Below are 15,481 nucleotides of genomic sequence, written 5' to 3' on the forward strand. Positions count from 1 at the left end.
AAAAGCAGTTCGCTGTTTGTCGTGGTGTCGGTGTTGCGTATCGGTTGTTTGGGTCACTGGGAGTTTTGTTATTAGTCTGACTCTAAGAAACGTCGCATTCATAGAGGAGGAAAAGTTTGAGACCAAGACGACCAATTATTTGGAATAGCGCTTTTTGTGGTAAAGCCCGGATGCATTTAGTCTATTACATTTTATTTGTTCATTGTATTATAAATATTGAAACTTCTTAAAATTATTAATAGTACTTAGCTTTTATTTGCGTTTTGTCAAGAAATTATCACATCATTTACAAAACAACATTCTACAGGGTTTTGTATGATTATTTGGTTGTTTCCCTAGCAATTTTGGATGCTGTCCGATTACTTTGTAGTCATCACAATGATTATTAAGCATTTTTTCAAAATTGTTTTATCCATTTGGTTTAAAAAGCTGAAGCATTTCCAATGTATTGTAGAAACGAATCAAAAATATGTGAGAAACAATAAGTAAATTCAAGAAATGTCAGGATATAACCCAAAAAATGATGAGAAACAATGTAATAACTAAAACTAAAATAACCTTGAACAATCATTATACTGAAGATCTGTTTCAAACAATCAAAAATCATTTAATAATTGTATGATAGAATATAACTAAATCATTGATGTAAAAATTAATAAAAAACATAGGAATTAATCTTTCAAAACAAACAGTTTGTAAAATCAAAACATCATACCAATACCAATAAATTCATAGCATTTTCAACTTAGATGTTTTCCTTTGCCTAACCGTGGTATGATCTTCCACAAAGAAGAAATCCATTTTGATTGAAAGACAATGAACTCTTTAGGGCGATGCCAAAATTGCTCTAGAGGCTCGATGAATATCCAGTACAATCAAATCAAGACTTCGCACAGGCATTTGGAGTATCTTAACAAGTAATTTATCAGCAAATTTGGATGCAACGGAAATCATCGGAAAATTGTGTAATTGGGGGTCCGATGCGATCTGAAGAAGAGAGTTGACGAACGCCGTTTGTCTAGTTGTGAGGGACTGCTCCTAAGACACCACAATCTGCTCCACTGTAATGCCTAGACAATGAATTATGGGATGGAGCATTATCTGGTTGATCTACGCTTTGCCAATTGCCAAGTAGAAAATGACCAATCCATGGCTAGTACCTCAAGAGCCGAGTTCATATCAATACGAAATTTACCTAAAAGTAAATATTAGTATAACTAATAAGTAACAAAAAACAATGAAAAAAGAATTGAACCAAACGATACTATCCCATTTTCGACAGAAAAGTGTCAAAGCTTGTTTGAAAAGCGCTCAATAGAGATTCATATTCGTTTGCTATTATAACAAATGCGTCGATATTCAAGAAATAATATTTAAAAGAGGTAACAGTCTGTTTCATAATAATAACAAATTAAACATCATTCTTTCAACGTTCACCAAACACAATACAGTTACTTTGTTCGCAATTTATCGCCAGCTTCATCTACCATAAAAATAATAAATACTAAAATGATTTACCACTCCAACCTTCTCATGCGCAATAAACACACTCAACACATGTGTAGAAAAATATTATTGCCTATTCCCAACCCACTTGAGCGGCCAAGAAGCGGCCCGCAGTCGATTGTCCGCAAGCAAGCAGACCATTTGGAAGGCTTTCCGGTCGGCTAATTCACCTGCCTCCGTTTATCGCTCCACTGTGCTGTCTCTGCCTGCGGAACACCCGTCCCCAAGTGGTCGTGATTTACGAGCTTCGTTTTAAGCAGGAGAGCCGGAGGTTAGCGCTGCCACACAATTAGCAGCTCTTGAAGTGCCGGGTTGCGTTCGGGTCCCGGGATCGGTGTGAACAGCGCAAAGCCACCGGCAAGCGATAGTGAAAGTGGGTCCTACTGGTGGCGTGAGCTTCGGGGGGGATTATTATTGGTAGACGATGAAAGCCCAGCCAATCGTACTTTTCTGTTTTAGTTCTAGCTCGCTGAAGAGCACTCACTGTGGGGCATTAGTAGTCGAGTCGTGCAGAATTTTCTTCCATTAGCCACCGGTTTTTTCTCTCCCTCTTCTATCGCATCCGTGCTAGGAAAGGAGTGGTAAAAAGCACGCTCCCAGTGTTCTATGTGTAATACTCTCACTCCCCCAGGCCAGGTGAGAAACGAAACTGAGGACGATAAAATCTGACTTTATCGTTGGTTCGTGAGGCAAAGGCATACCGTCGAAAGGTACGAAACTTATCATCAGGCCATACCAGCTGCAAGGAAAAAAGAGCGTGTTATCTTTATTTCGACTATCGTAAAGCTTTCATTGAATGGATGACTTTGGTTGGTTGGTGTGCGTGTGCTGGTGCTGGAGAAATTAATATCCTGAGTCAAATAAATTGGGCAAAACATGTGGCGTAATAGATATAGAAGGTCGTAAGTTTTACCCTTACTTTGCGTAGAATAATGTTGTATTAAATTTGGATTAAGCGATACGACACGTTTTATGGGGTGCGTAATTTCCCTGGCATTTTAAGTATTAGAAATAACGAAAGGCGAAAGTATAGCTATAATGAACCCTTGTTGCCCATACCTGCAAGCATGTGTATTTTGAATTGAATCATTTCAATTTATTTGTGTAAAAACACCTAATAGCACAGTTTAATAATCTTAACTACAGTTTTTGATAGGCCAATAGTTTATTGACAGTGCAGGATAGTTAGGCCACATAAGAGGCGATGCAAATTACTAAAAATAGATAAATAATAAAACATACGATCGCAGATAAAATAATGATGTATGAGAGCCCAAATCCAATGACTAATCTGATCCAGACCATTAAAGTCAATTCCAGTACAGAACTAGCCAAGTACGAAGTGCTACAATGAAGAATATGAATGTTTTCACTGTATTCAGTAAAAACAATTGACAACAAATATCAACTCACCCAGAGAAGAATAAAGGAGTAGAGAGTAGTTTTGTGGGAACGAACTAAACATTTAAGGGAAATGATGAATAAATCATGCGACCGGCCCAAAAACTTATTGGAACAAACCATTAAAATGTGGGAAACCCTGTAATAGTTTAAGATCGTAACATCTTTATTACGAAAAATTCATTTTCATTAGCCCCTATGGTGGTTTCTCTCCATTCCAATCAACGCGCTGTGTAATAAGCTCTGGACCATTGTTGCATTAAATTAACCTCAACGCTTCAGCCTCACAAGTTTCATTACGCTACCAACTACTTCCCACCCAAGTGAACATGTTTCATGAAAGTTTGATTGGTTGTAGAGTGCATAGTTTTTGATAAATCACCCAAGCAGATTGTACATCCATTATGAATCAAGTCACACGAAGCTTGCGTACCGCAAAAGGACCATCCGTCTCTCGCTGCTGTTCGGGGTTTGATAAGAAACCAGTGCTTCTGTTGCCGCGCACCACACCTCAGTGGTGGAGAAAAAGGATTATTAAGAATTATGTCGTAAGTTTCCGTTGCAAAAGGGCACCCATGATGATGGTTTAACTTGTTGGCAAACATTCGCCCAAAACTTACGAAACACGAAACATTAAGCTTCGCAAGGATGGGGCGCATGGGTAGGATGGATTGTACAATGTGGCTACAGTTTGAGGCTGCTGGACCGTCAGGAGCTTTACCGAAGTCGCTAGTAAAGTAAGTGGTGAGACGTTTCGGATGAAATCATCGCAAAAACTTTCACTTAATGCCTTGTGGTTGGGAGAATGCAATCGGAGCGGATGAGCTTTTAAGTAATTAATTTACCTGATTTACGTCGCTGCATGCGGTCGAAATGGTTAGGTGCACTGATTAACACTTATTATAGCGCAAAAGATGGCGAAACTTTAAATAATCTTCTGTGGATCATAAATGCATTGAGGAAAAGTAAAAAGGAACCTACTCTTGACCATAAAAAATCGATTGTTATTCTCTATTCTGGGTTTCGTTAAAGCAGCAAGTTACTCTACACCTTACACTTTGCAGCGACGCTTAAACGAAGCATATGCATATACCTTCAAGGTTCAGTGGGTGCACACTTTAAGCACTTTTTCAGAAATGAAACCATCTATTTGCTCCAATTTCCGGCATCAAATTGGTTAGTTGTATCCTCGGGAAAAGATAGATAAGGTGTACCACCTACTGACGGCAACATCAGAGCAATGTTTCCAGTTTTCCTCACAACCCACACACAGCTCGGACCTTGGCGTTTGCCGGGTGGATTTGCATTTCACTGCATCATCCGTGCTGGCGCATTCTGGGCTGGTACAAGCATGTGAAAAAGATTATATCATACATGGCCGTCCATGAAGTGTATGATGATAAGCATATTTTTTGTTACCAGGAACCAGTTTATAGAGCGGGTTAACCTGTGACAGGAGAGAGAGAGAGAGAGAGTGAAAAAGAGGCAATAGATCTAACAACTTTGGGCGGCTTATCGTTAGCGATCGCATTTCAACGATAAGGAGCTTTTATTTCTCCTGAAATATGTTGCACAACATGATCCCGTTTGAAGAAATGAAAAAAGCAAGAAAAATGTAAAAAGGTCGTTTCATTCATGCATAATGATTTGAAATGTTTGAGCCATATGTAGAACATGCTGTTGATGATTTTAATGCATGCTGTGTAAAGCTGAATTTACTACCATGTTGGTTTATATCACAACAGTAGACAGTGTTATAAAATATACTTTTACATGTTTATCCTTGTATAAAATATATGAAATAGTTTTTTTTATATATAGCAATATTTAACATAATTACAATACCTCTTATATTTAAACAAAACTCCTTATGTAGACATGGTTCACTACACTTTCCAAACATCCTTTATTCCTAATCTTTTCTGCCATATTTTCCTGTTTATTATTACTATTGGACTCTTTGCTCAGTACGTATAGGCAATATAACTACAAAGCTTCTTTCACACACCTAACCCTATCGCAAAGAATACCATCTTTCTGACACATTCTAACACCAAATAATCCTTAATGACAACACTCTACCCCAAAACGCACCCAACCACACTCTCTCGCACCCATAAAGAGCGGAAGAGCACCGAGAATGTTTAATTTCATGCACTACCAAACTTGAAGCGATTCAATTAATTCTAATCCCAACTTGAAAGCGATTTCTTTTGCAAAATTGGTGCATCCGATCGATCGGGAAGCGTCTCGAGATGCAACACAAGGTTGGATATGTTTGCAGTCCAATCGAAAGGTGCAAGGTGGGACTTATACACGACTTATCGCACGTATCCTTCTGATGGATAATTGTTTTATTATGGAAATCCATTAAAATGATGTAATTGCTTAACAAATCCTTGTTCATGCAAGGATTATCTTCACAAAGACATGAAAGAAATGGTGCAATTTCTTCATCGATTTAGCAAGCAATTTAGCAACCTTTCGCAAAGCCATCTAATAATGACACTATCATTAATCCCAGCGATCGGACAGGTAGAAATGGGCTTTGCAAACAAAGTCCCATTTTTACTTTTATGTTGAGGCTATGGACCCACTAACTCTTTTCGTTCGACAAATTCCTTTCATTTTTGGCTGTAGTGTTCCCTCGTCCCTTCTTCATCTTTTAGCAAAGTTTCTCCATTAACTAAATCAGCAAACTTTCCACACAGACAAACATACACCACATTCGAGCACCAAATTTCGTCCTAACCCTTCTTTTTGGGTGCGTTTGATGACGACAACGACGACAGCAGCAGCAGCGTTGGTGGTCACCCGGTCGTCCCGAAATGCCGCTCTGAATGGGTGCAATTTTTCGAAACATTAGCTTTTCGCAAAAAGCGAACGAACTTTTCGCCCGATTGCAGTTTGTTCGCTGGCTGGCGTGATGTCTGCGCGCGCGTGTGTATGGATTCAATAGTGCAGGAAATTGAGTTTTGATTTTTGTGGATGCCTTTTGGCCCGATTGACCACTCGCTTCTCAACGCATCTGGTACTGGAAATAGTGGTCACGGTTGCTATCAAATTTTGCTTTTTTCTCCCTTTCCGTTCCGCCCATTTGTAACACAATGTTTTGGGCAGCTTAAAAGTTTGCTTCGTTCTGATTCGAAAACTTTAAGCGTATTTCGTTGCAGTTTGAGGATTCAATTTTACCTTTTATGCAAATGTATTGAGCGAGGGAGCAAAAACAAAAATCAATTTGCACCGTAATAATCAATCGCCAACCAGATGGAAAACATAAGTTCCTCTCTCGAGGAAACTTTAAACAATACAGTTGCCGTATACAGTTTTTCGGGCCAGCCTAGGGCCGATTGCCTCAAAATCCCAAATGAGCTCTGAGTAGGAGGCCTGAAGACCGAGAAAAGTTGAAGCAAAAATTGTAATTTCATCACTGTATTTCCCACCAGTGCCGGTCAAAGGTCGCCGGTGCTGCCGTCACGCACCCGTGTGCGATCTTGGAAGTTTGGCTCAAACTTTAATAAGATTTATTCCCACCAGCAGCGATGAGAAAATGATTATTTTTTGCTTTTGCCGATTGAAAGGCGCCAGCATCCCAGTACGTGCTCAAACTGCCACGAGTACGATGTAAAGCCAATAACTTTGCTTATTTTTAGCATTTTTTACCAATCGTTCGTTGTGATTGAAAGCTATGTGAAAAAAAAACAAAACAAAACAACAAAAGCTGAATAAAATTTGAACCGAAAAGTGGAAACAACTTTTTGTCATTACTTGCAAGCGAGCTTCATAAATTAAGCGTTCGCCAGTTTTGCCTTTGCTTATTACAACGTCACATAAACTTTGCCTCTTTCCTCCAAAACGTCCCATTTTCACTCGTTGGCAATTATCGAAAGCATAAGGAGGAAGCAATTTCCTTTTTTTCTCGTTTTTTTTGTTGTTCTTATTGTCGCAAGAAAGTGAGTTGTTGTGTACTGGCCGCGCTAATGATGCCGCCGCGCCCGAGTGGGAGGGTTTGGGTATAGTTCGGCTGGACGGTTTGGCCCCGTTTGTTGTGTTACTTTATTTACTACCACCAGCCGCCGGTGTGGCGCAGGCCGGCTTTGCTAATGATGGTGTAAAAATGTGGTGCCAATAATGTGTGCCCGCTGGCTGCGTCATGATTGCCAATACTTGCCAATAAGATGGAGGGGGGTCCTTCGTCGCGGCTTTGCTTTGCTTTTGCCCCATTGGGGGTTTGATCTCGTTAGCAGCAGATTGTTACCATTTGCGGTGGTTAATTTGGGTTGAATATCAATTTGTTGCTGACCAACACGTCGAACGTGCGGGCAGGTTGGGCGGTGGCGAAATCAATACAATTAAATTGGACACGGTATAATTGAAACAGCCCATGGTGACGCAACGGATATTGGTAATGTCGGATGTGCGTCGGAAATACACACTCGGTCGGTGTTTTGTGACTTTTTTTGTGAAATTGAAGATAGTTCCTTGAAAAGCTCTTGATTTGACATTTTTGCCAGATTTCCGTCACTCTCGTGTGGCTCTTTGTTGGTGTAATTGTCTATGTTAATTTAATTTACTATGTTGTTTGTTAATTTATTGTTTGATTTAGTTACTTCGTATACTAAGATTTAGACCTTTATCACATGTCACAAATGTATACGAGTTTAACATTCTTTCAATATTTCAAAAAGATTAATTCCATACTTCTTCATAATCTAGGCTTGCGGCACAATTGTCCAGAATCCTTCACAGTCCATCCTCTTGCTCGACTGTCCCTTAATAATCACGCTCCCTGTTTGCCTGTTTTCTGCCCAATGTGCCTTCTGCGAATCTGTCTTCCGAAACTTTGGTTTCAGTGGGAGCTACCATACGATTTAGACAAGCACAACGTTTTCCCAGAAGCATACGCGATTGGCTAGATAATGCATAAATCATATACGGTAGCAGCTTCAGCTTTTTTGAGGCAACTAATCGAATGATTTTAATAAATATAGCCTTCATAATACATAATGCATCAATCAGCAGAAGACGAAGAGCCTCAAACACATATTGCTCGGGTACATTCGGTAGTTTTGGGGCGTCCATCAAAAAGGATCTCCAAACAAACAATAAACAGTGTCCCTTGTTTAAAAATTTGTTTCATAATTTCCATTCGATTGATTTGTATCAGTGCACCCGATCGAACAATCGTCGTACGAACACGAAAATATGTCGTGCAATAAACGTTTGAAATGGTCCCAAATGCTTGTTTGCATCATGTTTTCCGTCCTGCCCGGCGATGGACTGGAAGCAATCCACATTTCAAAGTTGCCTGTTCCGGCCTGAACGCCTCGTCCCGGCGGATGCTGTTTTCGTTCCGATGCTCGTGTTTGTGCCCTGTGTTGCTTCTCACACCCAGCGTGACAGAAGTAACCAATAAACAGGAAAACATTTCCGTCGCTTTCCACCCCAGAACCTTTTGTGTCCCATCGGTTCCGGGGCGGTTTTGTGGCTTTATTCATTTTGCACAAGCATGAATCTAATGCTTACACTGCCGACAAAGCGAGGCCCCGGTCTTGAGCCTTGAGCCTACTCCACTGCGGAACGTCGGTGGAGGCGGGTAAAATTGAAAGTAAAAACGGAAGGTGATTAAAAAAATTACGACCGTAACGAAAGTGAAAATTTGTCGAGTTTGTATTTTAACACTCATCCTGCGCCTACCTGGCGGGTATTTGGGGTGGGTGGGTACCTGCTCCCCCTCATGATGATTTCCCTCCAGTGGGGATGCCACAAACATGTACCAACAGGACGACTGCGGCAGTTGAGAAAGTCGTTAAGTGAGTGCCGGTGCCTCATGTGATGTGGGCACCGGGCCCGGGTAATGCTGCCTTTCCCTGTGTGTGTGTAATGTAATCGTTAGTCAGAGTATTATTTTTTTGTTGTAGCTCTCGCTTTTTCTTTAATTTGGTGTGACTTTCACAACATGCGGCGACGAAAAAGAATGAGACATGAAGGTATAATAAAACTCACCTGTTACCAGGTTACGACCGGAGTCGATTGAATTATGTGTGTCTCTGCTGCGGCCCGTTGGGCAGAGGTATTCCCGGTTCGGTAGGAGTTTTATATTGAATTATGATTTCACCGCCATAAGGTTTCCCCCGCTGTGCACTTTTCGTTGAGTTGTTAATACGATCTTCATTTGCGCGCCGATCTCGTTGGAATTTCTTTCCGCGCCATTCATCATTTGAAATTGAAGCACTTTCTCAATGGATTAGTAGCGCGCGGGGAAACAAGGGAATAAGAAAGAACGTTTTAAGTAATTGAAATGGCATTTGGAACTGGTGTACTAAACGCGATAAAATGTTTTTTGTTGATGTGATTTTTGTCAACTACTTGATACGGAGTTTATGTGATTAAAATATTCTAAAAAAATTCGTGATCTTTAGAATTCTTTGCAGGTTTATTTGATAAAGCATTGTGTTTTATTAATATTGACTTGTCTCAGTGATTCTTTATCTTGTAATTATCTATTCATTTATATTTATATTTCGTGTTTTAGAATGTATTCGCTTCTTTTTATACATTAAGTTTCATTTGTTTAACTCTTCTACTAGTGTACTTGGCTTTTACTAGTTTTTACTTTTACGTTGACATATACAATATTCGATTTTTATAGATGATAATTAGATTTTTTTATTTACTTTTTTTATCTGCTTTATATTTTCAAATAGAACTAATAGGCTTTCCATAATAGCTACAAAGGCTATGAAATAATATTATAAAAACATAAAAAACGCATAACATTATTTAAAGGAATAGTAAAATAGAGTCATTAAGTATAATATTAAAAGAAAACAAAACAAATGCTAAAATAGATACGCATAACACTTAATACCATAAAAAAGTAAGAAGAAAAGGCTTCACAAAACAACAACAAACCAGTTTCAAAACATCGACAACACTGAAACACAAAAATCTATTGAAAAGGATTGCCATTCTGAGTCGAAAGTACCTAAAAATATACAAAAGAAACATATCTTTCCCCGTTTTTCTTCATACCGCACACGGACGAATCGATTAAAATTATGTCCACCTGATTGCGCACCATCAAAAACTTTCTATCACCCCTTTTCTTACGCTTCCACGTATTTCCAGCGGTCGACTCCGTGCACATAACGCGTCTGTCGGTGCCGCGTGTGTACGTGCTAGATAATTACCATCGCCAGCGGCACCAGCACCATCAGTACTACGCGCCGGGCCAGGTGAGCGCCCGGGACGATCCGGACATACCGTTCGATCCGGCGGAACCGCTGCTCCGTGCGCCCGACCCGGCCGAACATCTCGTGCTGGACTGCGAGTACGTTATCGAGCCGCACGAGACCGGGTTCGTGCTGAAGTGGCTGCACAACGATGTGCCGATCTACCAGTGGATACCGCCCCATCGCAGCCCGTCCAGCCTGAACCGGATGCGGGACCACGTCAACCGGACGTTCACCGTGGGGAACGAGGCGATGCACAAGCACCGGGCGCTGGCCCTGATGCACCCGAGCCAGGACTTTGCCGGCAAGTACAGCTGCTCCGTCCATACGTACCAATCGTTCGACATCAAGTCCGCCGATCTGTTCATCATTGGTAAGGTGACCTCCGGCCTGCGACCTGCTGCCCAGCCCGCTTGGGTCTCGGACAATTCATCCATTAAACGAGTGTGTCGTTCTTTGTCGTGTTGGTTTTTTTGCAGTGCCCGAGTCCGGGTTTGTGCTGAAGTACCATCGCAACCTGAACGACCTGGTGACGGTCGTCTGCAGCGTGTACGGCATTTTCCCAGCGCCCGAGCTGTCGCTGTGGATCAACGACTATCGGCTGGAGAACGGCACCGTCTACGAGATCCCGGTGGCCGACGGGCTGTACGATAGCTCGGTCAGCGTTCAGCTCGTGCTGTACGAGTCGCTGCAGCCGGACGATGTGATCAAATGTATGCTGGCCGTGCCCGGGACCGAGTACCGCCGGGCGAAGGAAACCGTGTTCGTAGGTGCGTGTGCTGGCGCCGCGACCGTTTGGTTAAAAACACAGGAATTTAATGAGCTAATATCGATTTTTCATCTTTTCTTTGGTGTGCCCGTGGGTGTGCGCGCGTAGATGTAAATAGCAGACCGTTCGGGGAGTCAAACTCCATCCTGGATCCGTTCGGCACGGTTGCCTACACCAGCAGCAGTACCAGCAGCAGCAGCAGCAGCAGTACGGTGAAAGTGTCCACCAGCAGCACACCGTCCGTGACGGTTCCGGTGACAACACCGGAGGCTACGAGCGTGAAGGTGACGACGACGGTGACGACGACTGCTGGCCAACAGCCGAGCTCGTCGGCCGTGGCCGGTACGGCCAGCTCGAAGGATACGGTCCGGCCCCAGATACCGTCCGTCATCCGTTTGCGACCGACGGCCAGCTCGACCCGGGTGCTGACGGTGCAGCAGTCGAACGCGGTCGACTCAGACGAGATAATGAATGTGTTAGACTTCAAGGAGCTGCTGAACGAGAACCTGCTCTACAACAGTGGCACCGCCCGGTTAGGTAAGCAAGCACCGCTGTCGTTTGGCGATCAAATATTGAAACCCGATTGAGAACGAGCCTCCAGGGGCAGGGAACGATTGATTCCTTGATAGGTCACAGTTTTTAGCCCGGAGCTTTACGATTCTCCGGTGAATTATTAAACCGCTACTTGTGTCACTTGGGCTCAGTCACTGTCCCCCACACCCCACTGAACGAAACCAGCGTCATAAAGTTGATAAGCCCCAGGAATCAATCGCTTCCCCATGTCTGGCTGTCCGCTGGGACGTACAAGGAACGCAATCCATTTGCAAGGTAGGAAGCAGCGGTAATTGCACAGCAATCGAGCTAATTGCCCTCTTCAGGTTAAAGGGCACCGTCTGGAGGGACTGTCGATATTTCCCTGTTATTCCCTTGACACACACAAACACACACACACTTTGCTCGTTATGCAATTGCCAATGTTGTTGCAAAAGCTCACGACCCCGGCAGTCTTGGTGGTAATAATTGATTGAATCGTGCTGTCTATCTCCCGGGGTTTGTGCGGTTTTTGACAAGCTTCTTGCTGGGTAGAGGTGGATGACACAGAGAGTGGTTGAAAAATTGATCATGTGCTAATTTGTAGTTACTGAAAGATGCATCAACAAAGCGGTTGTGAAGGAATGGTTGTAATGTACACAATGCAAGGATTTACTTTTATGAACGACTAGTTTGGTCCGATTACAAGGCTTGGCAACGTGTTCCTCAGGTGTCCCTTAAGTGTAAGGGATATGTCAAGAGAAAATTATTTCTCAATCAATACGAGTTCAGCAACTGATTCCGTACCAATGTTTGATCTGGAGGTTTTGCAGAACCAATAAATATCCTCGAACTGAAATCGAACACATATCTTCAGGTCCTCAGAGGGGTTAAATGTAGAGGCAATTGAGGCCAATTGGCTCAAAGTCTCTATGAAAAAAAGAGGGATTAAATCCGTCGGACTGGACGACTGCAAGGGGCCCTGTGTTTTTGATGGCCCCATGATAAGGAACCCTGAGCTGACACCCTCCATGCAATTTAACCATGCTCTTAGGACCTCCACTCTTCGCACCGCTTAGGACTCATTATGTACTACGGCTCTGTCAGTCCAAGAGCTTATACATAACCGATACCAGTACTGGAGCTGATGTTGATCGCATACGATATCTGGAACTAATCCTGAACCTACTCCAATTCCAGAACTTATCCTGAACCTGCCTTAAGCAAAGATCAAATCGTAATCCTGTCTCGTTCCAGTAACCGATACAGTATCTACTAGTTAGAAACTAATAAACTTAAGGAGTCACTAGAAACAGAGGATTTGTTTTTCAGTTTAGAAAACCTGCAAACTATTTCAGCTGCATAATAATCCACTTTTGATTGGCAATTCTAAAAGTTATGAAATCACCTGAATTTGCGTTTAGCTTTCAAAACCCCGAGTGGATGCATTATGTACTGGGAATGTTTCAAAATGATTTAACACGCTTTTCTTTAAATTTCCTATCATACGTATGACTGAAATTGAAAGCTCCCTCCAAACCAATTTTCTTTATTTTACTTCCATAATTTGATTGCTGTTGGAATATAACTTTACGAAGTGTATATGAAAATCTCTTCAAATATCCGATTTGATTGACATGCACTGTAGATGTTATCCTCTATCATGAATAGCTTCCAGCGAACGAAGAACAAATTCAATCTGACGTTCTTGAAGTGTTGATTTACAGTTCGAAATAAACAAAGGATCACTCTATCGCCCTAGCAAATCCCCTTTCGGCATGGCTCGACAGGAAATTAAAACCAAGAAATTAGCACCAGCTTCAACCTGAAGTAACAGCAAAAAGTCCTACAAACGAACCATGACGCACTACGACCACCGCAAGTAGTAAGCCATTTTGTTCAATTTACTATCAGCTGCGCCTCCCTACCCATCATCCCACCCAACCTCTGCATCTGGTTCAGGTTACACAATATTAACCCAGCTTGTGCGGTACGACGTATCGTACACCACAACGACCGCCAACGGGAGGCAAGCTGCCGAACTACTACTACTACTACTACTACTGTGCCGTTCCAATAAAGTCTTCCGCACTTCATTGCGAAGCGTTCCCTGTCCCTGGGTAACATAATGCGCCCGCCCCCTCCATTGCTTTATCAGGAGGCCGCGCGAGTATTGTGTTTCGTTCCGTCGTCACCTTTACTTCTAACATAAGCACGCATCCCACTGCTTTGCTTTCTTTCAGAACTTCACCGGTTGCGGTTTGTGGTTTGGGCTGGCAGCAGCATACCGTTGCTCCACATCGGCCAGCTACTGCTGGTAACGCTATGCCGATGGCAGATGCATGGCTCGTAATCCTGTTCAGCTGAAGGAGCAGAAGTTCGTTCGACCACTATCACACGCACACAAACACACTCTAGAAAAGACGACGGCCTAGCAACTAACATGAGAGGGAAGTAGATGAAGATCGTAGCGCTACACGCAACAACCGGAAACAGGAACCGCTTCTTTATTACCACCGGAGCGTCACTTCACTCAGCCAACAGGGAGGAGACACACCAAATGAAGTCCGATGGTTGCCGGTGGGAAAATATACTCTAAAAAGGAAAGAAACAAAAAAAAAAGGAAAAACAAAAACCCCTGTCCTGTGGTGTATTATTGCAAAGGACTGCAAGAATACTCCGACCGCTGGATGACGTTAGGAGCATAGAAACGATGGTCACCCCCATTTCGTTCCCATTCCTGTAGCTTAGTATCTTTCACTCTCGCTCTGTTTCTCGTTTCTCTATCTCCCTCTCTATCTTGTTACGCTCAACAAGCGGTCTTAATCGGATGCCGGAGAAAATTCAGGGAGGGCTGGGGTGGAACGAAGCAGGTGCTTACAACCCGTTCCATCCCCTTTCTACCCTGCGGCAGGGACGGTGATATCGAAGAATGTGAACGATTTTTGTTACTGACATTGCAAAATGAACCAACATGAGGAACAAGAAGAAAAAAAAACCGATATGCTAGTTGAGGATAGAAAGGTGTGTTTAGTCAGAAAAGAGAAAGGATAAGATTACATTCGAACTAAAACAGCACTAAGAAGACACAGGCACAGGAACCCATTGGACCCGGATCTCTATTTTGCCAAATGTGTGTGCCACTACAAAAGGGGACGTGCAGGGAAAGACACAACCTCTGAACATGAAGTAAGCGGTACGCATGTTAATATTGGACAAAAAAGAATGTTATATACTGCTCTAAAGAAAACAACAGTAAAATAAACACACAAAGGCGCACAAATAGATAGAAATCAATTCGAGCTGGCGTTTGCCGAGTAAAGCGAGAGTTTGGTGCGTGCGTTAAGACCTATCCTATTCAATGAGGCATCGATTTACCGGTTTTAGGTGGTTACTATTGTTGTTAGACTGTGCGAACTAAAGGACAATACGGTGTTGTTTCGGAATCAAAAAGCTAAAGCTAATCAACACACGATACACACGATAAAAACGCACACACGTTGTATGATCCGCTTCACGGTAGTGCGAGAAGTGCGAGCAGTTCGCTACATTGAAACGTTCCCTAACTTTGTGTTATTGTGATACTATCCTGCTCCCTTGCTTAGTTCTCACATCTCTTCTCTTCTCCTTTACATTCGCTTTCTCTTGCATCATTGGAGGAAGCACGTTATTTTTTCTAATGTTGCGGCAAGAACAAAAAAAAAAGATTGTAAATAAAGAAAATAAGCGATACTGAACTAAACGTAACTAAAAAAGCAGCATGCCAAAACAGTGTTACACTCACACACAACAGTGTGTCACATAAGAATATTACACATACACACAGACACACATAAACACACTACAATTGTGCGCTTGTAAACTAAACACATAAACACAGAACGGCAAAACACAAAAACTGATAATAATACCGAATGCTGATGATGTTAAAATATAACGAATATGAACTGAACTCGAAATCAGTTTTCCAGTGTTGGCCTTGATTCTCGGAAAGAACTGAACCAAAAAAACGATCCCCAAGGAAATGCTACGTTGCAAG

General features: G+C 42.3%; 1 protein-coding gene across 3 annotated transcripts in view; it reads left to right on the forward strand.

The window, feature by feature from the left end:
* LOC120903257 overlaps positions 1-15,401 on the forward strand; it is a 45,070-nt gene extending 29,669 nt beyond the window's left edge. For all 3 annotated transcript variants that reach the window (XM_040312558.1, XM_040312559.1, XM_040312556.1), the window contains exons 3-6: positions 10,039-10,515; positions 10,622-10,912; positions 11,020-11,448; positions 13,686-15,401. In XM_040312558.1, the coding sequence (XP_040168492.1) occupies positions 10,039-10,515; positions 10,622-10,912; positions 11,020-11,448; positions 13,686-13,795 (1,307 nt within the window). In that variant the 3' untranslated portion in view covers positions 13,796-15,401. The remainder of the gene's footprint in view (positions 1-10,038; positions 10,516-10,621; positions 10,913-11,019; positions 11,449-13,685) is intronic.
* The last annotated feature ends 80 nt before the right edge of the window (positions 15,402-15,481 follow it).

This window comes from Anopheles arabiensis, chromosome 3, assembly GCF_016920715.1.
Source record: "Anopheles arabiensis isolate DONGOLA chromosome 3, AaraD3, whole genome shotgun sequence".
Lineage (NCBI taxonomy): Eukaryota > Metazoa > Arthropoda > Insecta > Diptera > Culicidae > Anopheles > Anopheles arabiensis.